Below are 26,674 nucleotides of genomic sequence, written 5' to 3'. Positions count from 1 at the left end.
CGGAGAGGCTGCAGTGATGTGGGTAAAGGAGGAAGTAGTGAAGGGAAGGGACCAGCCAGAGAGCATGAGAGGCGAGGTCACCGGGAGACGAAGCTGGGTGTGAAGGTCTGAGCAGCGCGGGAAAAGGCTGTAGAAATTTTAAAGGTGATTCTTTAAAATTTGGGCAAACACTTCAGTTTACCTGGTTTCTCTGTAAACCATGGCGTTAGCTTCTGTGCCTGCGGGAAATCGTTTCTACTCTGCTGGAGAAATTATTTCAGAGACTTTGGGGAAAACAAAGAAGGAGAGCTTAGTCTTGGCCATCTGCATTTGCTGTCAAAACAGGTGACTCCTCATCAGCCAATAAGAGTAATTTCTTTCATGCTGATGGTGAGAGAAATTTGTCGTTATGTCTGTTTTGGTGTGAAGTGTACCATTCACAGGTATACTCAGAGCACTGAGAAGAAAAATGAGCTTTTATAGGCCTGTAAACTCAGCTCACCAACTGCAGGCTCTGTAGCCTTCGTGCCTCTTTTTTTTCTAGTATGTGCTAATGTTTCTCATACATGCCCCAAGATTAAACAGCTAAAACAGGCTCAGGGACTGGACACTGTAGAAATAAGCAATGTCGAATCCAGCGCTTTAGTGTGGTGAAGTCTGTACTGGAATGTAAGGTGACCAGCCGCTTCACGAGCCTCCCTGCTCTGTTATTTCTGAAGAACAGCAAGGTAGTTTGCTGTGGGGCTTGCAGGCGATTTAACTCCTAAGTCTTAGTGGAGGGATGGAGGTCTGCCATTCAATGACTTTGTAGTAGAAAGTCACAAACCGAAGTAGGTATCTAGAAGTGTGGGGCCATAGCAGTAGTATCTCCTTATTAAAATCTTAGTCACTATTTTTTTAAAGATACTAATGAAGTTTTATCTGGAAATTCATGAAAATCTTGAGACCAGAAGATTTATTTTAATTATCTTCTGGTTCATATGATAGAATGGGTGTGCTTCACCTTGAGTACCGTATTAGATTTGGTTTGGTACCTGCAGAATTCTGAATGGATGGGTTCTCCATGGAGTGCTTTAAAAAGCTGAAATTAAAGTTAAGGAAATGCTCCTGGCCATCCTGAACCTTTGACAAATCCAAATTACACATCTACAAAAGGCTACCCTTTTCATCAGGAAATTAGTGAATTTCTGTTTTTTTTTTTTTCCCCCAAGTTTGCCAGGTTTAAATCTTCCTTCAGGAGACCCATTTCTAAAGGAATACCATGTTGTTTCTTTTTCCTATCACTGGCTCCAGTCTACAAACTGAGAAGCTCCCATCTCCTATCAAGAAAGTAATCACAGGTACATTAAGTTTTGCTCTGAACCCAAAGCGTAATATAGCTCTCCTTTCTCCTGGGTAGAAAACCCACCTTGTTTGCATGCAGGGACATAAGTCTTTTCATTGTGAATAGGACCCAGAGTGATTAAACAAGCACTCTTAATATGTTAATTTATAATTTTAATTACAACAATCTTGTCTATATAGTCATTAGTGAATACTAATATAAATATTTTTCTACCTTTTTATTCATAGTGCGTAAGGCAATCATCCAGTTCCTTCTCCGAGGTTGCTGGTTTCCGTCTCATAATGCCATCTTTGTTCCTAGTTATGAATGCATTTTGTTCCTTCCTGTCTTGAATAATCCCTCATTAAGCTAGTCACTTTCTGCTCCACGCTAAAAAGGAAAAATTATCATGCAAATGTGGCAGGCCGTATTAAAAAGCGCATCACCCGGCACTTTGGTCGCTGTCCTTCAATTAGTTTCCCTTCTTTGAATTTAATTCCATTTGTTGTTAAAACTACTGACTTGATGTATGGACTCATGAATCCGAAGCTGCTGCCAAGAGAGTGAGGGGGGGAATCAAAGGCTCTTGGAAGTTCTGCCGAGCTGAAATGAATTCGCTTCACCTCTGACAAGAACACTTGAACAGCCCTGGAGTCCTCTGATGATTCAACTTGGCTAATTATCCAATTATTTATTTCAAGAGTAAAGACGGAATCCTACAATGAGAGAAGTGCAAAGCAGCCTGAGAAATTTGGGAGTGACAGATGACTTAAGGCTCATCCAAGACCAACAGTCTCTGTGCAGACACTTGGCTTCCCATGTGCCAGCCATGGCCGCTCGGCTACCTCTCATGGCGGAGATGCCAGGCACACGGAGGACTTTCTGTTTGTTTGTTTTCTCTCTCGATGGAGACCATTTTTACACTTGCAAACACCATGTCAAATTGCCAGGGCTCTTAAGCAATATTTAAGTTGGATTTCTCTTGATTAAAAGCTTTTGGTTCAAAGCAATACTTTTTAATTGCCTAATGATATAAGTCAGTTCTTAGGGAAAAAAAAAACCTGCACATTTAGGAGTTCATTTGCGATATAACTGAAAAATTCATTGCATGGCAGTAAAACAATTTACTGTTAATTACAAGGAGAAGAATTTGCTGTAGCATGCTCACAGATTGCCATGAATCATGCAGCACTCCTAGAGATTTATAACAGATGTGTAAGTGGGATGAATTAGCAGGGTTTAATAACAGAGGCACAAATCATGCAGACTTCAAGGAGCTTTAATTGATATACTAGAATGTGACGGGCATGAATCACTCAGCCATTCAACAGCATTGGAACATATGGTCAGCTCAATATGCTGCATCTTAAAGCGGTTGGTGAGTCGTTGCTTGTCCCATATGGTGGGAGCAATATATTTTTCGTCATTAAAAAAAATACATTTTTTTAAAGAAATATGATTGCAAAGCATGTTTGTTATTGAGCAGGCATCTAAAAGCCAAACTGATCTGGGTGTTATTTTTAATGTTTGTTATGATTATTTTTAAACATGGCAGCTTCCCAAAATAAATAAGGGACACTGTGTGTAATACTAGGTCGCTGGAGGCATTCTGAGAGAGGAATCTGTGCTGCTGGCATATTTGACCCCCAGCAAGCCCATGGCAAGCATGGCTGGAGAAGCTGAGATTGTCCTCAAAACCATGCAGAGTGGGTAGACAAGATGAAGGGTGTGTCAGTTTGGGGGAAGGTTAGGACTGCCCCCCTTGACATTCTAGCATGGCTGATTTGATGAGAGATCTTATTTACTTAGCAGGGTAAAACAAAATAGTTGTGGGCCTCTGGTGGAGCAGCTGCTGCATGGACAACTCTTTTGTTTCATCATTAAATGTTACCTTCTTTGGGGACATTATAAATAATCTTCATAGGTAACGGAACTAATGCCATGTCCTTCGTGAGAAGGCAGGTATCCTGGGTGACGCCAAACAGGGAGTGGAAAACCCTCCTTCCATTGTAGCTGGGTCCTGGCAGCTCTCAGAAAGGCTTCTGCCACGTTAGTAAACGTGTCAGACTTGAAAAGGGAATATTGCAGCCTTAGTCTGTGCTGCCAGGATTTAATGTCAACAATTAAAATTTATTTTGATCCTTACCTAGTGTTTATTACTGTTTGTATACACAGCAGACCTTACTAATACAGAGCTGCACTATTAGACAGAATTGCCATCTGTTCCGAGAGAAATGCTGGCATCTGTCTTTGATGCTAAAACTAAAATGATATTATTTCTAACAAAACAGAATTAACTGCTTTTTACTTACCAACTTCACTTTTAAGGGCACAGATGTAGCAAGGAAAAGGCTGGCTTGTGACATGTGCAAATGACCTCAGGACCAGCACTGCTTTTGGATATGTGACTTTTATCACGCTTCCTGTTGGCCTTTGGGGCGTGCAGAAAGGGCACGCAGAAATCACCTTTCTAGAACAGAACCCTATCATTGCAGTGTTCCCACTCTATCTTCAGCTGATTGATAAAATAACAACTGAAAGATCGAAAACTTGACTGAATTAGAGGCTCAAGTACCTCAAAAATATTTTGACAAGTGTGCCCTCAAAAATAAATAAGACAAAACTTGGAGGAAAGAAATTGAACAGGCAAAAATGCTAGAGAGCGAAGCTCCATTGGTCCCACAGTGACCCCTTTAGGAGAGCACAAGCTCTCCTCTCCGCTAGGCTATTAAATTTCTTTCTCCCACACTGGCATATATAAAAGATTTATATGCAGCACCCTCCTATTTTTTTTTTTTTTAGAAGACCTAAGTATCTTATTAAGAAAAGGTCTCTTGCTGTTTGAAGTTAAAGAATTCGGAGGACCAAGGACAACGGTAATACCCATGCTGCTATGAGATCACTGGGACACTTCCTAAGACGGACCACTTGGATTCTATAGATCACAAAATAATAAATTGTGTCACAGCCGTGTTTAATGCGTGTACACAGTGCATTAACTGTAACTATAGTACATTTATTTGTGCTGGAGGAGACTTGAAAATGATTAAAAAATCAATACTGCGCTGTCAGATAGGCAAGTGTTACGATACGTTTAAGAAACTAATTGAACAGGCACCATAAAGGCTTCACGTTTGTGGAGCAAGGACGCCATAATTACAGTCAGAGCCACTGCCTCTTATATTAATGGTGGACTGCAGGGAATGATGGTTGTGGCTGTCGCCTTCTTACTCAGTGTCTTGGTTCAGAAATACTGTGTCCTCTTCTCTCTAGACCTGGGTAGTGTTACTGAGGGATGATTGATTTACCATCACCTGAAAGCCAGTGACAGCGATGTTGGGAACCAAGTTCAATAGAGATCTCTGAAAGCAGCGCTTGCAGCCTTTCTGTGGCACGGCACACATAGAAAGATAATGTTGTATGCCACATTCTGGGTAACGAAATGACGACTGAGTGCTGAGAGGAAATACTAAGGGCTGTGATTGGCTCCTTTGAAGTCTAAGGAGACCTGTATATCAGGCACCCCTTCTAATTTTCTATTTGAGAATCACTACTTGGTCAATCTAAACTCAACCATGTCTCTCAATGAAGGCATAATAGAAGAGAGATCAAATGATGGGCTAGAACCCAGTGCATAGCCACACATGGTAATGACCAGGAAACAGGAAGGAAGTAGAAAATATATTTTGTTCTATAGAGTCAGAAAATAGTTGGCCAATAAGAGTACAGAGTGTGACCAGAGACTGCACGTTCATTTCCCAGCTGCCGGGACCCAAACAATCACACAAAAACTGTATTAATTACCATACTGGTTGGCCAAAGTTTCAGGTATGTTTCATTTAACTCTTAACATCTTAAATTAACACATTTCTATTCATCTATGTATTACCATGAGACTGTGGCTTACCAGTAAGGTTCTGGCATCTTTCTCCTTCGGCAGCTACATATTGTCTGCCTGATTCTGCCTTCTTTCTTCCTCTATCTCTGCTTGGATTTCCTGCCTTGCTATACCCTGCCCTGCCATAGTCCAAAGCAGCTTCTTTATTAACCAATGGTAACAAAATATGTTCACAGCATCCAGGGGAAATCTCACACGAACAGAGTGACCCCTAGGCTCGTAGGAAGACCCCTTCCTCTCCGTGCACTGGGCGCTGAGCAGAGTGTCTGCAGACTCAGGGTTCAATCTTGGGCCCTGGTCTCAGAGCCGACAGGCAGATGTCCAGACTGAGCAGTGTTTGCAAAGTAACATTTCCTGACATGGTTTTCGATCTCTGAGGAAAAATCAAAATAATTTTCTTTTGACAAAATGTCTAAGGTTGTGCTATGTTAGACCTACACACACTGAACCCAGGAAGCTCTGGTCCTTTCTGGATGCCTGGCCCCACAGCAGGAAGTAGACAGTATCTGGTCACAGTGAATGGCTGACCACACAGACTTCACACACAAGATTTTGAAAACAAATGAAGAAATTTGATGCCAAAGACCTGTGAGTCTGTTAAGACTCCTCACTCCATAAATTTTGCAAGTGTAAATTTATTCATTACAATGTGCCATTAATCAGATAATAAGGTAACAAATGCTGCATAAAGGCTGTGGATTAGCTGAGCATTTTAGAACACTTTTTATAAAATATGAAGTTATTAGGGAACTGAGAAGTTGACTCAGTGGATATGAATGCTTACCACATAAGCGCAGGGACCTGAATTCAGACCACAGAACCCACACAGAAATCAGATAAGGCTGCATTTGGCGTTGAGTGCTGAGGAGGGGTGGATATGAGAGAATTTCTAGGGCTTCTTGTATGGCCAGTCTAGCTGAAGAGAAGTAGTAAGATCCAGGGTCAATGAAAGAGTCTCTCTCAAGGGGGTACAGCAGATGATGCCAGGGCAGGATGAATGTCCCCTCAGGCATCCACAAATGCACATGAACAAACCTATTCGTCACACAAGAAGAAAAGTACCACACGCGCAAACACATGCACATTCACGTGCGCACGCGCACACACAATTTAACAAAGAACTAGAGCATGCATTTGAATGGAAATGATAGTGAGTGTTAATGTTCTGCACTGGAAATTCTTCCTCAGTTTGTAGGGAGGAAAACTCACAAATAAGATGAAGTTGAAATGATTTTACTGAAATATTTGTAACATAAGAAATTAGGATGAAAATGTTTTGAGAAGCCTAAAGCTGTTTTCTTTGCCCGAAGTTTTCTCTCAGCTTCCTGAGCTGTGATGACAAACTATCTAAAAAACATATTTGTGTGTCTATAATCGCTTTGTGTTGGCACTCTGACAAATAACCCTCCTTACACTAAGCTAGTGTGTCTGTGTGAGTTTGTGAGTATGTATGTGTGTGTGTGCATCTGTCTGTCTGTCTATCTGTCTGTGTATGTCTACTTTATTTGGTTGACACACCCACTCCATCCCCCTCTTGGCTGTAGTGGGAAAAGAAAGACTCAGTAGGATACCCACCCTGCTAGAAGCCATGGTTGACTCCTCTGTGTGAAGCTACAACATAGCAGCTGGAAACTTGGTTTTTTTTAAGCAACGGATAAGCAATCAATCCAAGTTCAACTCCTGCTCAGGAGGAGACTAACCAAGACATGCCAACTGCTGGGTGGAACAATTCTCTGTGAATTGAGGTCTTACATGATACCATTTGAACAGGTAGCACTGATTTGAGTAGCCCCTCCACAGATGTGTGTCCTTCTTGTCTGTAAACTGTTTGCCAGCCTGAAAGCAAAAGGGAGTTCTCACATTTAGAAAGAATTGAAGAAGTAACTACAGAACCAATGCGATTCTTTTTACTTTTGATGTTGTTGTTGTTGTTTGTATTTCTGATTAAGAAATGCTGTGGCTCGTACTATCAAGGTGGAAAATCAGGGTCCACGATTTCACCATTTTCTCCCATTCAGCTGGTAGAACTAACTGTAAGGGGCTCAAACACATGTGCTTTCAGAAAGAGGTTGCTGTGTAAAGGACATCATTCTCGCAGTGATGAAAGGTTAAAGGTTATCCAAACTTCAGGCCTTTAGTTTAAATGGAATGGATAGAGACAAAACAAATTCCTCATTTGAGAGAGTTCTTCTGAATATCAGTGGGAGTTGGCTAGAAGAAATTTTTCAAAGTAAAAACGTCGCATTCACATGCTCCCAATTCTGGAGACTCCTCCCTCTGTGGAATGAATACAGAAACTGTAACAGCAGAAGGGCTCGTATACCAGCTTTTCCTTGTCTGTAAAGTAAAGAAGGCAGATGAAGGGAGAAGAGGATTTTGGTACCCAGAAGTCACGTGAAAATGCGGAGTGTTAAAGTATATACTTGTAATGCCAGCACAGGGAGACAGAGACAGGAGTATTCCTGCCATTGACTGGCTAGCCAGTCCAGTCTAATGGATCTGTCCCTAACCCAGAACTGTGAAGCATTCTGCCTCCAAGGAGATTGTCAGTGTTCAAGAAGTGACAGAATAATGCCCAAGATTGTCCTTTGGTCTGCACACAAACATACACACACACATGAGCAACACGTGAATATGCACGCATACAAAGTCAAATTATAAAGAAAACCATGCTAATTGCTCTTTTCCTTGCACTTAAGATCTCAATCCTCAACCCATGAAGGGCCTTCTTGTCCGCCTGAGCTGTAACAAAGCAACAATGGCCACAGAAAATTATGCAAATGAGGCTCAGCTCCCATCATGAGCAGGGTGCATGAGGTTCAGGGTGGTTTATCTTGTTATTTTGTTTTGGATTATCAGAATGACAACTGAGAACACCCGATTTAGCTAAATTTTGGCAGAGAGTACCCAAAGAAGCCATGCATATAAGATTCATACATGTATAAAAATATCACCCAGGTTCCTACAGCAGAAGATGAATACAGTTGTTCATTTTCTATTTAAGTCAATGATCACTTTGCTCTGCTCCTTCTCAAAAGTTAAAATAGAATTGTGATTGGCTGCTTCTCTTTAGAAAGTTGGCCAGCATCTCCGGGCAGCTAGTAATATTTATTTCTATGATCTTAAGGTGAATTTCCTGCCTTGCTTCAAGGATTTCAGCTCTTGGACTCATACTACATTTTATATCTTAAAACAGGAAATTATTTTTTTCTGTACAAGGTTGTTTTAATGCAAGTATAAATTAAAAGTCCACAAACATAGTTCAGGTCTTGGTCAAAGCCTTGGCTATGGTTTTGCTCATTCTTTTTTTTTACCTTTATGTCTCAAATTCAGCCTGCACGCTTAAAGTAGGGATGTTAGCCTGCTAATGACTGTTTAAAGCAAAATGACATCATCGAAGGTGGGGCCATTGATGTAGGATTCCCCTCTGTATGCTGTGAACACCATTGGTTAATAAAGAAATTATCTTGAGCCCGTGATAGAGTAGAAGAGAGGTAGGTGGGGAAAACAAAACTGAATACTGAGAGAGAGAAGGCAGAGTCAGGGAGAAGCCATGGAGCTGCTGCTGCAGACAGATATGCTGAAACTTTGCTGGTGGGCCACGACCTTGTGGTGATGTACAGATTAATGGAGATGGGTTAAATTAAGATATAAAAGTTAGCATAAATATGCTTAAGTGTATTTGGCCAAACAGTACTGTAAATAATATGATTTCCATGGGATTATTTTGGGAGTCTGGGCATCCAGGAAACAAGTGGCCTTCTTACAACAGGTCATGCATCACTGATGGTCCATTCCTGCAATTCCAGTGCTCAAAAGGCAGAAGCAGGAGGAATGCTCTGAGCTCCAGGCCAATTTGGTCTACATAGTGAGTTCCAGGCCAGGAAGAGATACGTAAAAAACCTTCTCTCAGACAAACAAAAAGACGTCATACTTGAACATTTACTTTTGTTTTCAATAGCTCAGCTGTTATTTAGATTTTCCTTTGTTAGGGTTAGGAAAGTTTTTCATCACGTTTTACTAGTAGAATCTCTTAGCAGCTCCCAGGATGTGTCATTATCCAGGATCTGAGTGTCCCAGATCTCGCAGTCCCTCAGCAGTGGTCACTGAGCAATTACTGAGACAAGTCTGAGGCCAAGCTGGTGGCATGGTCACCTCAGGCCTAGCTGATTCTAGCTACTGCGAGACCTAGGACCCAGTGTGCCTGAACTCACATTGCTCAGGTGCTATACATGGGATGTTCTGAGTTTGCCTTCATTTCTATCAGTTCTAAGCCTAGGATAAAAATCGGGAAATTGCGTATGAAAATGACTATCTTACAAAAGAATACAGAGGGAGAGTGATTAAGGACACAAACATGGTCCCCACTGTATCCCAGGCAGGAAATACACATTGATACCATTTCACATGCATTAAAATATCCAAGACCTGCCCTGCATTGGTGGCATGGATAGATAATGGGGCAACAGTTTGGAAGAGAGCGGTGTGTGATCAGCATAGGGTCCAGTGCTTCTGGCCCCTTGGAATTTTCCCTGTGGAGTGGAGAAATGACAATAATACAGTAACCCCTGCATGCATGCACACTTGTATTAATATTATTGATAACTGGTAAAAAGCAGTTGATCATGACCTGCTTCAGCAGATGGATTGAAAAATAAAAATATACATATGGAGAATGGAATGTTACATAGTGCTGAAGCTAAGATGCAATGAAAGAAATTTTAATGTTACTAAGGAGAAGAAAGCAACCTAAAATTAATGTACACTTTATGCACCAAATACTGTAGGAGAGGCAAAAAGCTATGGTGATTATAAAGAGAACAGTATTGTAGGGAGTTGAGGATGCAGATAAATGGCCAACAGAGATTTCTGACTGAAGTGAAAGTACCCAGTATGTTGCTGGTCATGGTGCTTCCTTGGACTTAGGGGCCTGTGGTAAGAGGTCAGTTTCAAGGTCAGCCTGAACAATGTAGAAAAACCCTGAGAGGTAGCGCGTGAGGCCGTCTAGTTTGAAACTCAAATATGGTAAGAATAAAAATAATAAAATGAGGTAAACCTAATCACTGTAAAGTCATTAATCCCACATTAGCAATTATTTTGGGGGGGCATACTGAGATCAAGTCACCCATATCCTGTTCTGGCAGGGCCACCCCTCCCTCCCATCCCCCCTTGCCCTTGTCCACTATTTCAGCCCCCAGTTCAGTCCTAGCTCAGTGCAGGTCAGAACAGGAGGCTGTACGCTTGTTAGCAGTGCTGGTCATAGGCTGGGCACAGTTCAAAGTGATCAGAGATATCCAGAGAAGGAGTCAGCGAAGGAGTCATAGAAGTCAACAGGCATCTAAACAAGGGCAGCGATATCTATTTTTTCACAAAAAGAAAAAGAAATTACTTCCAAGAAAAAAATCTTCCTCAATGTGTGGTTTATGTTCTGTGTTAGGAACTTTTTAGTCATTTAAATTTTGTTTCGTCATCTTTGAACTCAACTCTGTTTTCTCTCTTTCATTCATAGAACTCTGTAGGCCCCTATGACAGCAATTGGTTTGACGTTAAGTGTGATGTGCGCAAGGGTTTGTCTCCCTGTTCCATTCGGTGTCCTTTTGTGTCCCTCTGTGCCATTCAGCTCCTCTCAGCTGAGGCCTTTCACGGGGACAGGCATCACCAGCCCCGCTATCTGTCTCTGGTGACTTCCTCCTGCAGAAGCCAATGGTCTGCCTCCTGTATGCTCCCTAGAAAGGAGGGATCCCTCTCTCCCAGCTCCCGTGACTGCGGTGACGGAGAGAACCTGCTTCTTGGAGAGGGTTACTGCAGATTTCCCAGAACGGCTCACCCAGATTTTATAGGTAAGAGTATTTGACACTTTTATTTGAGAAGTGCTACACCCTAAGGTGTTGTCTATTATTTTGATATCTCTTTATAATAAAATTTTTATGGGGTCTATTTATAGAAAAATGAACTCAGCCTTTTTATTATGGTAGCCTGATTGTGTCAACACATTCACACCTTTAGGATTGTGTTGGGGGGGTCGGATAGGAGGCAAGTAAGGAAAGAAAAGGGAGAGCTCATTGGATCAAAGCATGTCCTGGGGCGGCCTCCATCGTTTGCTGCATCCTGTTCAGAAAAGGGTTTCGGAAATAGCTCGTGCCCACTGAGAACACACGGGCACCGAATCTCATGGGAAGACTCAGAAGGAACATTTACCTTTCGTGGGGAGAGAGTGACATCAGGTATCTCAGGCTTGCTTTATTTCCACCTTTGTAGATGAGTCCAAATCAACTGTTAATGGGAGCATTGGTGGAGACTAGTCTCAGGGAGCCCACCTTCTCCGATGGGCACTGTGGGGAAGCCAGGGAGGTTTGCGCTGCCACAGAGACAAAGTTTAAAAGTGTTGACAAACTTGGTGCAAACAACAGCGAAGGCAGTATTTGAAAATGAAAAGAAGATTCATTCATTGAAGATGAAAATCAATACAAATAATACACACGTGAAGAGTACGTTCGTATGCACTGTTCTATTGCTCTGAAGAGATACCATGACCAAAACAACTCTCAGATAAGAAAATATTTAACTGGAGGATTGTAGCACAAATAATAAAAACCAAGAGACAGATATTGGGGTTCAAGTTGAAGATCAGAAGGCAAAACATGCAAGCCACCAGAGAAATCTTACCTCTACCATGGCTGGGCGACTGCACACTGAGCCCTGAGCCTCTGTATCCCCCTTTTGTGCAGGTATTAAGGTGTGTGACTCCCTCATACTGACACTAAAGTTGGGAACCCTTACCACCTGGATCTGTTTCTGCAGTGATCTTGTGTAGCCCAGGGTAGCCTTGAACTCACAGAGGTCCATCTGCCTCTGTTTTCCCAAATCCTGGGACTAAAGGTGTGTAACACCACTGCCTGACCTCTAGTGACTTAGTTTTACCCTCTGATCTTCAGGCAAGCTTTATTTATTAAAACATAAATAAAATATCATGATAGAGGATTTATGTCCAGACATTATATTTCTGTTTTAAAAAATACCAAGAGAGTTAAGGAAATGACTCTGTGAGTAACACATTTGCCATGTAAACTGGAGGACTTGAACGCAGATCCCTAGAACACAAGATAAAGCAAGAGTTTGTAATGTGTGATCCTAAGGCCAGAGCTCCTGTAGCATGATGGAAGTTGGAGACAAAAGAATACCCAGAAGCCTTAGGCCAGCAAGCCTGGCCTGTATACCTATTAACAGCATGGGTGCCCTTCCACTAACAAGGTGGATGGCTGACTAGGACCTATACCAAAAGTTCTCCTATGACATCTACATGCTTATCACGGTATTAGTGCCTATACCCACACACATAAACACACACACATACACACACACACACACACACGCACACATACACACATAAGATAAAATAAATATACAAAGTGTAAGGATTATATTACTCCATAAACTGAGATATTTGTTTAATCTATGAGAAAATTTTGGTAAAATCATATTTTAAAAGTATTAGTATGTAAAGACAATGAAACCGAATTTGAGCTAGAAAATCCAATGTCACTGGTTTGATTTCACCTAAAAGAACAAACAGTTGGCTTGTGGGTGAGACTGGCTGCTGGTGTATGCTTGTCGTAAATCATGATTACCTGATACCTGAGATATATTGAGATTAATGTGTGCTTAACTATCCTCCCCACGCATCAAAATCATCATAATTAAAAATTGAATTCAAGTTCCCCGGCTTGCCAAACTTCTGGCGAATGCCTTTTATGACGGAGAAGCAAGAGACAGTCATCAGAGGTTGTGAAGAGGATGCTGCAGCTGGTGGACTCTTTCTCAAAAGGAAATAGAAGCTGTCTCTACAGCTGAACACTCGGCTTGGGATGCACGGCTTTTGGGAGCAGCATTCCGTCCCCACTCGGTTGTGGCTGGCTGCTGTGAGCATGTCTGAACTGATCTGCAGGCCCGCCAACGGGCAGGTTTCCGATGGGCTCGCCTACTGTGGCTGTGCTGAAAGATAGAGTGGCCCATCCGTTCCTAATAAATTTAGTCATCCTTGCTGTCTCCCTCACTGGTCTCGTCCACTGAGGTGCAAGGGGCAGGGGCAGATGCAGCATCTGGGAGCATTTCCAAATTCCTCTTAAACATGGACCTCACTGAACAGGTCCTTCTGTCTACCGCACAGCCTCCAGCGGCACAAAATGTACTGGGGATGCCTATCCCAGTCTGCAGGGGAACTGCTCCCCAGAGCATTGGTGATTTTCCTGAGAAAAGGAAGAGGCATGGCTGGTTTTCACTGTGTGCTGGTAGCTTGACTTTACTTACGATTTCTTTTAACCCTCTCTATAGATGGAAATATATGGAGATAGATATATGTATACATATATGTGTGTGCTTTAAATATGTGTGTGTGTGTGTGTGTGTGTGTGTGTGTGTGTGTGTGTATGTGTGAGCGTAGGTATGTGCACATGCATGGCTGAGTGTGGAGTTGGAGTTCCTGGAGCTGAAGTTATATATACACAGTTGTGATCCCTACCCCCATCTGGTGCTGGGAATTCAACTCCAGGCCCCTGCAAGGGCAGTCAGAGAGGTTTTTTTTTTTTTTTTTTTTTTTTGCACTCCTTCCTTTAATTCTTAAAACAGCCTTCATAATTGGCTTGATCCTTTGGCTTAACTGCCAAGTTTGGTTAAATGATTCCATTATTTTTATCAAGGTGGGTCATTTGTCTACATTTACGCATTTATCCAATTAGTGAGTTAGAACAGATTTTTCTTTTTCTTTTTCTCTTCTTTTTTTCTTTTTTTGGTTTTTGAGACAGGATTTTTCTGTGTAACTTTAGAGCCTGTCCTGGAACTAGCTCTGTAGGGTTTCTCTGTGGCTTTGGAGCCTGTCCTGGAACGAGCTCTTGTAGACCAGGCTGGCCTCGCAGAACAGATTTTCAAAACTACCTTTGTATGTGGAGAGGTCAATATTTATGTGTAAGCAGGAGCACTTGTGTGTGTGTGTGTGTGTGTGTGTGTGTGTGGTGCATGGTGTATATATCAGAGGACAACCAGAACTATTATGCCACCAGGCACCATCCAGCTTCTCTTTGAGACAGAGTCTCTCACTAATGTAGAAGGAGCGGTGGGTGGCTTCCCGCCACTCGCCTCCCAGCTAGCTTTACCCCTGAAATAATTACACGGAAACTGTATTCTTTTAAACACTGCTTGGCCCATTACCTGTAGCCTCTTATTAGCTAATTCTTACATATTGATCTAACCCATTTCTAATAATCTGTGTAGCACCACGAGGTGGTGGCTTACCAGAAGGATTCTAACCTGCAGCTGTCTCGGAGAGGAGAGTCATGGCGACTGCCTCACTGCCTTCTTCCTCCCAGCATTCTGTTCTGTCTACTCCACCTATCTAAGCTTCTGTCCTATCAAAAGTCAAGGCAGTTTCTTTATTAACCAGTGAAAGTAACACATAGACAGTTAACCCTCCTCCATCATTTCCCCTTTTTCTGTTTAAACAAAAAAGATAGGCTTTAACTTTAACATAGTAAAATTGCATATAACAAAACAGTTATCAAGCAAGAATTACAGTTATAATATTTATATCTATTTTATCTTTGATCATAATTAAGGAAAACTATAACTATAACTAATCATTCTTCAACTCCATCAAAGACTCCAGAAGGATACAATATTGCCAAAGTAAACAAGAAGTACTCAACTTCCAAAACTCTAGAAATGACAGAGATATCTTGCTGCCTGGACAGTCACCCAAAGTTCCTCTGCACCGTTGGGGCATCCATCTTCAGCCTTCAGGCCCATAGTATCCAGCAGACTTTTCCATGAAGCAGGAAATTTCAAAGGCAGTTCAGTCACTATCTGCTGTGTCCTGCAGAATGTCTCGTAGACTCTCATAAATCAGGAACCCTGAAAGACCATCTCACCTTTAGGCAAGTTCAGCAGTCCTCTCTCTGCGGGTTCTTTGTGTCCAGTTTATGCATCAGTCCGTGCAAGAGCAGTTTCTTGCCCAAATGACTATCAAATTCCATAAGGAGCCTCTTCGATGCCCATCTTCCTCTTGAAGTAGATTGGTGCTGCCAGGAGCAGATGTGTCTCATTGTCATGAAAAGCCCTAAGTTATTAAAACATTTAAAATGCCATATTCTGAAGTCTTTGAAAGATATGAAGAATGCATATCTAACTGAAATATATCTCTCTATATCTAGAAAATGTAACAACATGACTACAAGCTTGACTATTATTGATGATTATTCATGAACAACCTATATTTCCTAATTATACATTACATTTTTAATTGAACTACACAATCACAATACCTTAATCAAGATCAGAAATACATATACATATAACAAAATTGAACTTAAAATCCATACCAATGTAAATCATTCATATCTATATCACACTAACCTTAAATTTACCAAATAGACTGGACAGGCTGGCCAGGGAGTCCCCCAGATCCTGTCTCTGCCTTGCCAGCACTGAAGTTACAAGTGCATGCCACCCTGCCTAACTATTATTTTTTTTTAACTTGTGAAGTGTGTATTTCAAACTGAAGTCCTTATGCTCACAATGCAAGCACTGTCTTGACCCAGATGTCTCCCCAGTCTCTCAAAGCAAACTTCCCAGCTTTCTTTAAACATTCGCCTTCCCTAAGCAGAGCACTGGTGTGACCAGTACTGCTCAGGTCTTTCCTTCAGTCCTGCCAGTGCTAAGTGTAAGCAGTGTTACTTGGGTTTTCTTTCAGCCCTACCCGTGGTGCTCCACCCTCGAAAGGCACGAGGACACAGAACTGTGCAAGTGGCTTGCCTAAGGTACTGGGACTGCTGAGGTCAAGGTAGAATCAGGTACTGAACTGATTCTTGTTGCAAAAAGAGCAGCGAGCTGCGTTCCCGCAGGGATCCCGGCTCCCCAGCTAGTTTACACCCAAAATAATTACACGAAAAATGTATTCTTTTAAACATTGCCTGGCCCATTAGTTCTAGCCTCTTATTGGCTAGTTCTCACATCCTGACTCAATCTGTTTCTAATAATCTGTATGTCACCACAAGGTCATGGCTTACCGGGAAAGATTCAACATGTCTGACCTGGCAGCTTCATGGTGGGCGGCTCTCTGACTCTACCTGACTCTGCTTCTTTCTCCCAGCATTCTGTTCTGTCTACACCACCCACCTGTGTTCTGACCTATCAGGCCAAGCAGTTTCTTTATTAATTAACCAATGAAAGTAACACATAGACAGATGACCCTCCTACATCAGATTCTGAACCAAGGGCTCATATTTGGACTCACTATAAAAGGGACTTGCTGAAGACTCCTCCTTCAAAATTAGGAAATGAGAAAGAGTAGTGATCCTGAGAAATAGGTGTGATAGCAGAAGTTTCTGTTCCAGCAGCTCCCAAATAAACCCACTGAGGCTTATATTAATTGCAAGCACTTGGCCAATAGTAATAGTAATAGTAATAGTAATAGTAATAGTAATAGTTAACTTGTTACTAGCTAACTCTTACTTTTTCAATCAACCCATATTTCTTATCTATGCTTTGCCATGTGGTTTGGCACTTTTTCTCAAGATAGCAGGTCCATTTTGCTTTTCTCTGTGTCTGCTCACCACTCCTGACTCCACCCTTCATATACCCAGGATTCTCAGTTTGACTCTGACGCCTAACCTTATCTTGCCCAGCTATTGGTCAGTCAGCTTCTTTATTAAACCAATCACAAGCAACATATATTCACATAGTGTAAAGAATAGTCAACAGAGGTAACATGACCATCACCCGGAGTTCTGAGCCAACCTGATAGACAGTTTGGATTTACTTTTTGATTACTTTGTTCATAATGAACTAAGTTCTTGCAAGAATTTTTGGGTTTTATCTTTTGTTTTTTCATTGTTTTGTTTTGTTTGTTTCTTTGTTTTAGTTTGGGATTTTTTTGCTTGTTTGTTTATATATTTATCATGTTTCCAAGGACATTTGATCACAAGTTTTCCTGCCTGGCAATTAGTTCCATGGAGCTACAAGAAGCTGTACTGCTGGGTGGGGCAGGGAGCCCAACTAATACTCATCTATACTTATACAGTTGTTATGTTTGATGTCCAATCTAATGAGAAAAATCTCAGTGATCCCTAATATGATATATCTTCTACAGGCTCTTAATGACAAGACAAACCAAGATGTTCCTTATTTTTAACTCTTTTTTATCAAATCTGCAACACTCACTAAAATGCTTCCAAAAGCATGAAGGGAATTGAAGTTTAAACAAAAAGACGACTAGATGGTGATGTAATCATTATGGATTTATACAGGGGGAAATACCAGATATCTGCTCCCACCATAATGGTGGGTTGTGTAGCCATGCTCATAATACCTTCCAGGCTCAAGAGCAGTGTGTTCAAGTCTCAATATAAACTCTTCCTGCTGCAGTAAAGAAAGGCTGAATCTACTGTTTAGCACTCTCAAATTTATACTTGACAACTCGGAAACAAAGCATACAGATATATGTTCCAAATGCTGCTTAACATTGCAAATTATTAATATCAGGATTATGAATTCTACCTTCAAGCAAAATAATGAGTCTGGTTAAGCTTTGTTCTTTAAGACATGCTTGCATTGTTTTGCTTTCTGATACATGGGCTTTTGAAGGCTCTAATCCTTGGTTGAATATATTATAGCATCAGTCATTTATTTATGTTGCAGTATAAATTCATGACCATGAATTAGCTCCTCCATATCTTTATGAATAAACGTGAGGACTTTGGGAGCAGAGTAAAGGCACTTATTATAGATTTATGCTGCATTATTTATTAGCTAAATGCATTTGGACAAACTTACTCGTTTCTGTGGCCCCGTTTCCCTTTCTTTACATTTGGCATAATTACACTGTATTAATTACTTGCACATAGGAAAGAATGAATGGAAGGGGAGAGTTCAGATAATACACTGTGTTCTGTGCCTGCACACATGCTGCTCGGCTCTCTTTAAACACCAGCTACAAGCTGCCACACAGTTATTAATATTCAAATGGCTACTATAACTGGGAGTTTTTCTAAGTAAGAATTGTCCATAATATTGACTGAAAATCAATGAAAATTGTGTTAGTTCATTTTTATAGATAGAAGATGTGTTTGGCTAAGGGTTATATTGGGGATATGTTGCATGGAATTTTCTATACTAAAATGTGATGCTTGATTTTGCTTTTCATGGTAGAAATGAATCTAATACTAGGCAGACCACGGGGCAGCAGCACAAATATCCCCATCACCTACACTGTCGTTTATATCAGATGCTAACTCCTTGAGTTCTTCAAGCTCCAATTCTGTGGTTGTGGAGTAGCTATGCAGTTCCCTCAAATTCAAATTTGGGTTATTAACAAAGCATCAGGTTGTTTAAAACTCAGGCAGATATTTGTGTTAAATGATTTAAATTTAAATTTTATTGTATGTGTAACCATGTATGCTTGAGTGTTAATATACATGCACAATGTATGCAGGAGCCTGTGGAGGTCAGAAGAGGGCATCGGAGCCCATAGAGCAGGAGTTACAGGTGACTGTGTGAGCCACCATATAGGTCTGGGAACCAAACCCTGGCCTCTGGGATAAAAACGTACACTCATAACCACTGAGCCAGCTCTCCAATCCAGATATCAGGAATTTTCAATGAACTATTGGGCTTTGATTTTCTCCATGTATCAAGATGTTTATAACTTAAGGGTCATATAAATTTACTCATCTCTAATGATCTGAAAAATGTGGTATGGAGAGAACACATCACCATAAAACGAGTATTTCATTCTTGAGATGAACTGAGGGGGGTATATAAAGAAATGAAATATTGAAAATTATTTTATGATAATTGGGCAATAATACACTCACTCTCACTGTGAAGCAATGCTCCCTGCTTGCATGCAGTCAACAGTACTTTCTCCAGCCGGCCTCCTCCTTCTTGTCCAACTCAAACGGGACGACATTGCTTGCTGGGAAGAGGAAATAAATCATGTTCACTTTCTCCCCCTAGGAATGCAGAGTGAACCTATTTGATTTACACAAAGAATTTTGTTCTTTCCATGTAAAGGTAAAAATCTGAAATCTGCTCAGACTGGCAGTCCAAAGGTGACCCTCCTTCTCCTTGTCACTCTTCTCTGTTAGTAAAACAAGTCCGTGATCATTTGAGGGGAGGTTTGACTGCCATCGTATCGGGATGCCAATCACTCCAGCCTTTTCAACTCTCCCCACTGCTGACCCTGCCCAGGAAGCAGCAACTGCCTTGGGGAGATCTTTGTAGCAGCCACTGGGGAGATGAGTACACGCAGGCATCTGCTTGTAATTCCAGTTGATTTGTCTGCAGGAGAAATGTGATCAGGGATCCCGAGTGTCCTGTGTTCGGCTCCCACTTCTTTCCTCGTGATACTCAAGGACACTAAGTGATTGTCATTCATGTTTTTCTCATGTACTTACCTTCCCCAAAATGTTGATGCAAAATACAAGTAATTAGCAAGTACAAAAAGAGAAATACACCCCTCTCCAGATCGGCAGTCCTTAAAGTCATGCACTATACTCCTTTTACTGTATAATTTTTATGCTTTATTATTATTTCTTGGTGATTGGGGCATTTATTACTTCATTAAAGCAAACCTAATAATGAACAGATAGAGTGAAGGCACAGGTTGGGTAACCTAAAGATAGACTAATTAGGAAAAGCACATTAATGCTGACCTTCAATACCCCTGATGTCCTGGTGTTTGTTTTCCTCATGATAGAAGCAAGTAATTTGGCCAGAAAGTGCTTTAAGAAATAATAAAGAATAAAAATGACCTGCATTTTTACAAGATAGATTTCAGTTACAAATTTTATTTAACCTCCGATATTTGATATCGGCTTTCTTTATTAGAAAACAAATATATGGATCTACTCTGTGGCCTAGCTGTTAAATGTCCAAAGTGAGAAAGAAGAGAAAAGGCAAGAGCATCGGCAGGAGAGGCAAGGACTGGTGGCCTTCAGACCGTGAGGAGCTCCTGATGGCGACAGCATCTGATGGCAATGAGAATGTCTGGTTAAGTTCACCTGGATAGCCTGAGGGGGTGGGGTTCATGTGCTCACCCAAGAAAAGCAGAGGTCAGACTATGCCATGGAAATTAGACATCTCATGAGGACAATTTACAGTGATCATCTTTGCGAGCTACAGTAAGAGGGTCTAGGTAAGTGCTTGGAAATGCTTTCAGTACTGCATCAGCGGCACGATGAGGGAGGCCATTTCCCCCTTTCCCTGGGCGTCATAAAGGCTGGTGTATGAAGTCCCGTGTTTAAGTCTTAACCTTTTAAAGCCATTCATTTGGTGAATGCTTATATCATATTGCCCTTTGTTTCAAATAATCTTCAAAGTTGTGGTTTTTATCTCAGTGGTAGATAGAGTGCCTACCAAGAGCAAGGCCCTGGGTTTGGTTCTCAGATCAAAGCGAAGGAAGAAGGAGGAGAGGAAGAGGAAGAATAGGAAGAAACATTAATTTCATTAATTTTAGTTTCTAATAAGGCAAACCACCCCAGCCCTGTTATCAGGAAATAATATTTTCACAGAGCCAAAATCTTGGTTCATTTCAAACTCTACGAATCAACTCAAAGTCTCTGCCTGCTGCATTTCTCTTATCAATAAATGGAAATGTCATTTTTTGATATACAAACCACACACAGGTTCACACATGCTCATGTCACACTCACAAGCACATGATCAGATGTTCATGCTTGAGCTGTCTGGTGACTGTGTTAGGTGGTCATTCTGGTATTACCCCAGACACTTCACTGCTCTTAACACACTGCTATGGTCTAATAGCATTCTCTATTTTTATAACATGGGTTAATTTACTTCCTGTTTTCTTCTAATTTCAAAAAGAATAAAGAGGGACTTGCAAAAGAAAAGAAATTGTGATGCTTACTTTGTTCATTTGAACCTTCCTTTTGATTTTATAAAGTGAACTATTTTGCATACATTTTCCAAATAATTAATTGGAAATGTTTAAAGCATCATACTCTCTTTTATATTAGGCATTCCTAAAAGAGTGAAGTTTTTTTAATGGAGAAAAGGTGCTGAATCATATCACCATTGAGATATCCTCCATTTCCAAGAGGATGCCAGTGTACTGAGGATATGGGACAGCACGTGCTAGAAGCTCTGCTTGAGCGGGAAAGCCTCAAATAATATTACCCTAACAATGTGTGAGGCATACCTATGAAATGAGCCTACAAATGTGGCCCTGGAGCTTTCGTGAGTGGAGCCAGGAAGGGAAGCTCAGTTACTCCCACACACTTGACTGAGGAGTAGTTTAGTGCTTTTTGTAATGAAAGGAAACTTCAGAGGGGACTCATTGCAGCCTCGGGAAATGCTCAGACACACAGGCGTCCAAGTTTTCCTTTCTGTGTGTCCTTTCTCATCTGTTTCCACATGGAAAGGACCCTTTGAGGGAGTCATAAGAAGAGTCCTGGGAAACGTGTGGATGATCTAATAACACCCAACCCCAATGCAGTCAGGAAACTGAGAGACAATAGCTGCTTCATCTTCACTCTGTCTTCGCTTTCTTCTTCTGAACTTATTTCTTCTTCCATGCTTAGCAACAGTGACATCATAGAGCCCCTGAGATGGGACTCCACGAAGGGTCCTCACCTTCTAGCACTTGGTCCTGCTCTGTCCATTCTTCTTAGCCATGCCTTAGAACTCTTATCATAGCTGCTGCCCATGACTGGTCTGTCTGAGCCTCTCTGTGGAGTCTCCCTCTTCTGTAGGCCATTCTCCAATTCATCATCTTTCTTCTCGCATTGTCTGGAACCTTTCAATATGGTCCCAGCTCTGCACCAGCTCTCATCTCTTGCCTCTCAGTCTCTTCTCTCCACACAAATACTTCTTGCTTTCCCATCCAGTTCTCTGGTCATCAGTGAGTCCAGCTGCTTTAAGTGTATTCCATTCCTAGGATGCTCAGGTCTAGGGACACACTGCTGTTCTTGCCTGCCACTGATCTCTTGATGCTTAAAAAGCTATTTCCATCTTCTTATCTAGATAGCCACTGATCATTATTACAGTGCTAGCTTTAGTGTTCCTCTAAAGATTTCCCCAGCTACACTCAGTTTTCTCCCATGCCAAGTCCAGGCTAGAGATGTCTCTTACATGCTTCCATAGAAATTAAGAACTTCTCTATCTTAGCTCTTACTTTGCTCTATTGAAATGGGTTGTTTGTTGCTGTTTTCCATGGACTGAAATCATGAGTGTCTTTTTATAGTTTCAACACTGTATTTACACCATATAAGGCACACACAAAATGTCCTTTAAAATGTGCTCATTGATTAGGAATTAACTGAGTGATAGCAAAGAAATGATCTATAAGAAGGGTTGCTTAGCTGTAAGAATTACATAACAATAAGATTTATTTGCATTAGAATGTGTTATACTTTTAAAAAACTCATCTTTTTGAAGTTTGAATGCACTGATAATGAGAGTGTTAATTCAATTTGCTTGATCTTTCTTTGGCTTTACATGTAGAAGTAAGTGTATTAAAACTGGATAGTACTGAGACAAAATCAAATTATTAATGAGACTTAGTTAGTGGTGAAGCTCCTGCTCTGGCCATATTGTTAGGTCAGTGGCTGTTGTCTGCTCCACCATTGTTAGTGTATTGCTTAAAGGCAGATCGTCACACATCTCTTAGGTTAGAATCTTGGGCTTATTAAATTTGGAGGTTGATGAACATTTGACACTTTTACTCATACAAATCATGGCTTATTGCAATAAGTTTAAGACGACAGTCATGATGAGCATATACAAAACAATAAAGAACATTTTTAATCTTGGAAGTGGTTTTTCAACAACAATGATCAATGCTATGGATGCATTCATGGCACCATGCTGATTGAATCTATGTCAAGGGCATTGGGGTATTGACGCTTACAGCCTGGTGTGGAAGGTAGTGGTAATGGTGCCTCTTCCTTTATCAGATTCCCCTAGGGTAAAATCTGTCTCCCATCATAGTGTGAACAGATTGCTAAAGTCCTCTTTCCTGTTGTGGATCTTTCTTTTCAATAGGGACCATGGATTATCAACAGGTGTAACGCAGGAGTCCGTCTGTAGGGTTGACAGATCACACCTGGAAGATTGTTAGCACACACACACACACACACACACACACACACACACGGCTGGTTCTCTGTATATCAGGACTTGAAGAATGAGCTCTTCATTTCATAAGTACATTTTATATGCCTAAAACACATGAATCTTGATGGCACTACTTTATTTCCTTTCTCTATAATATACCCATGACTGTTCACTTCATTTTAGCCAACCTACAAACTTCTAATGTTATTCCTTAATTATTCTTTCTCATTTTTCTGGAGTGTTACGTGGCAGTTCTGCCTTTACTGGCTGAGTTTCGATATCTCAGTGCTCTTGTAACCAAAATTCTGGCTTCTTCCCTACTGTTCCTAAACACTTCTCATAAAATGTAAGCCTCTCTTTCATGTTCACTTTCCAGCATGCCAGTCACTCAGTGACCTACAATCATGAGAAATTATCTCCTTTGTTGTAAATGCTTTTTTGAGGATCACTTTGTAAACAGTGAAGACATAAAACAATTTCACCGTATAGAGTAAATGTCTCTAAGGTCACTGTGTCCCTCTTGGGGAATAGGATAGAGTCAATGCATCCTCTTAGGGAACAGGATAGGGTCACCATGTTCTCTTGGGGAACAAGGCAGGATTACTGTGTCCTCTTGGGAAGCAGGTTAGAGTCATTGTGTCTTTTTAGGGTACAGGAGAGGGTCACCATGTACTCTTAGGGAACAGGATAGAGTCACTGTGTCCTCTTAAGGAGTAGGATAGGTTCACTGTGTCTTCTTAGGGACCAGGATGAGGTCATTGTGTTCTCTTAGGGCACAGGATAGGTTCCCTGTCTTCTCTTAGGGAACAAGAGAAGGTCATTGTATCCTCTTAGGAAACAGAAGAAGGTTACCGTGTCTTCTTGGGGAACAGGATAGGGTCACTGTGTCCTCTTAGGAACAGGAATAAACTCAGTATGTTCCAATATGTTTGTCCTTCTATTTTCTGCAACCTGTATTTTAAGCCTCTGCTTTGCTCTCTATTTCATTCAGCCCATATATAGCTCTCTTCCAATTTCACCCCATTAACCAGACACTGAGATTAGTTTTATAAACAGAATATTGAACAAAGCAAAAATAGTCCCCAATGCAAAGTTTAAAGTATTGCAGTGAAATCATTCATTGAACACAGAAATGATGGCAAATGATTCCTGTATCTTGATACGAAACATCCCTCAAAGTCTCCTGACAAGAAAAATTTGTTGAAAATAAAGCTGTTTATGAAGACGTTATTAAGGTTGCACTGGTGGTATAGGCCAACAATCCCAGAAACCTAAGAAGAAGAAGAGGAAGAGGAAGAGGAAGAGGAAGAGGAGGAAGAAGAGGAGGAAGAAGAGAAAGAAGAGGAGGAAGAGGAAGAAGAAGAGGAGGAGGAGGAGGAGGAAGAGGAAGAATAAGAATTGAGGATCATCTTGTGCAAGCTTAGGGATAGACTGGATAATTTGGTTATATTCTATAAAAAGGGGGTGGGGATTCAAATAAATATAGTTTATATCCATGGTTGTAGCATGAGGGCCGGCTTGTTGGGGTATCTGTTCCCGCCCGGTACCCCACAACCAGCAAGTCCCAGAGAAAATCAATCACAAAGAGATCTCTATAAGATTATAAACTGATTGGCCCATTAGGTCAGGCTTCCTATTAGTCCTTGTAACTTATATTAATCCATTATCATTATCTTTGTTAGCCACACGGCTCAGTACCTTTCCCAGTGTGACAGTTCACATGTTGCCTCTTCGGTGGTCTGGGCAGGAATGGTGGAGGGAGCTTCCTGCTTGCCAGAATACTCCCAGTCTCTTTGCTCCACCTCTACTTCCTGTCTGGCTTTCCCATCTATACTGCCTGCCTGGCCAATCAGCATTTTATTAAAATATGATTGACATAATACAGACAATTCTCCCACACCATTTCCCTCTTTTTTTTTTTAAACAAAGGAAAATACCCATAGTCCATTTGTTGGGAATGTGAGCGTAGTATTTCAGGCTACTTCCTGCTGGTTGGGGGCACTGATGATCTTATGGGGACCTAAAGAAAATTTAGAGTTATAATCAAGTACTGACTGGAGTATCCTGTGAGTCTTGATCATCTCAGGCAGCAGTCTTGAATCTGTTCTGGATGTAGAACTCTGTCATCTGGGCCATCTGTTCCTATCAGAGATTTCTCAGGTTGGTGTGGGAGAATTGTCTGTATTCTGTCAATCATGTATTTTAATAAAACGCTGATTGGCCAGGCAGGAAGTATAGGTGGGTCAACCAGACAGGAAGTAGAGGCGGGGCAATGAGAATAGGATAAGGCTAGGGGAGGAGAAAACTCCCTTAGTCTCTCCTGGGCAGACCACCGAAGAGGCAACATGTAAGTTGACAACTGAAAAAGGTACTGAGCCCATGTGGCTAACATAGATAAGAATAATGGGTTAAGATAAGTCATAAGAATTAATAAGTAGCCTGACCTAATGGGCCAATCAGTTTATAACCTTATGGAGTCTTGTGCGTGATTTTCTTTGGGGCCTGCCTGCTGTGGGGTACTGGGCAGGACAGATACCCCAACAAGCCAGCCCCACATGCTACATATGGCGCCCAGACGTGGATAACTGAATCCACAGAAAGCCTGAGAAAGCTTGGGAAAAGAATAGAGTAAAGCATGTTTTGTTGGTAGCAGCAATTTCTCGGGTCTACTTTGCTTGCTAGGGGCAAGCAAGGCTTTCATCTAAGAGAGGCTTCCTGACTCAGCTTTAGCTGCAAAACCTTGCAGCTCATTAAGTGGTCCTGCCATGAAACACTTAAACGGTGTTGGTGAAAAGCTGAACACATGCTTTTCGGTTTTCAGCCGTAGCAGGAAAAAAGCTGCGCTGTTTTAAAATGCTGTCTTTCTGGGCCGTCCTGCCAGAGCAAACTCTGACTTTTTCAGGCAGGCGGTCCGACTGAGTGTGGTCTGTGAGCAGAATGCTCCAGCTTACTTGCTAGCAAGGACCTTGAAACGCCATAGAGTTGTGGCAGTGAACACAGCTCTGGCTGGTACCTCAGCCTTGACGCTGAAAAGCTAAGGAATGAGCTGGATCTAGCCGTCAAAGCCACGGCTCTCCATATTGCTTAGTAAATTAAAGACTCATATGGTCAGAAAAAGAAAAATATACAGTAAAGAGAGATTCAAAGAGGAAGAAAACCTCTAAATGGTTTACAGTGTGTATATGCAGGCTAAAAGTTAAAGTTCTTAAAGTTAAAAGGAAAGAAAGAGAGTAGTTGGGTGTGGTGGTACACACCTTTAATCCCAATGCTGGGAGGCAGAGGCATATTGACCTCTGTGACTTCAAGGGGTCGAGGTAGATTGACCTCTGTGACCTCAAGGTGTGGTAGTA

At 41.4% G+C, this 26,674-nt stretch overlaps 1 protein-coding gene across 1 annotated transcript in view; it reads left to right on the top strand.

The window, feature by feature from the left end:
- Ush2a (usherin) overlaps nucleotides 1-26,674 on the top strand; it is a 683,507-nt gene that overhangs the window by 195,685 nt on the left and 461,148 nt on the right. The window contains 2 exon segments of the mRNA XM_087905997.1: nucleotides 10,721-10,988; nucleotides 10,991-11,041. Coding sequence (XP_087762123.1) covers nucleotides 10,721-10,988; nucleotides 10,991-11,041 — 319 coding nt within the window.

Source organism: Myodes glareolus, chromosome 5 (assembly GCF_982192425.1).
Source record: "Myodes glareolus chromosome 5, mMyoGla1.1, whole genome shotgun sequence".
NCBI lineage: Eukaryota > Metazoa > Chordata > Mammalia > Rodentia > Cricetidae > Myodes > Myodes glareolus.
The sequence above is the reverse complement of the archived record's forward strand: the minus strand, read 5'-3'. Positions and strand labels throughout refer to the sequence as shown.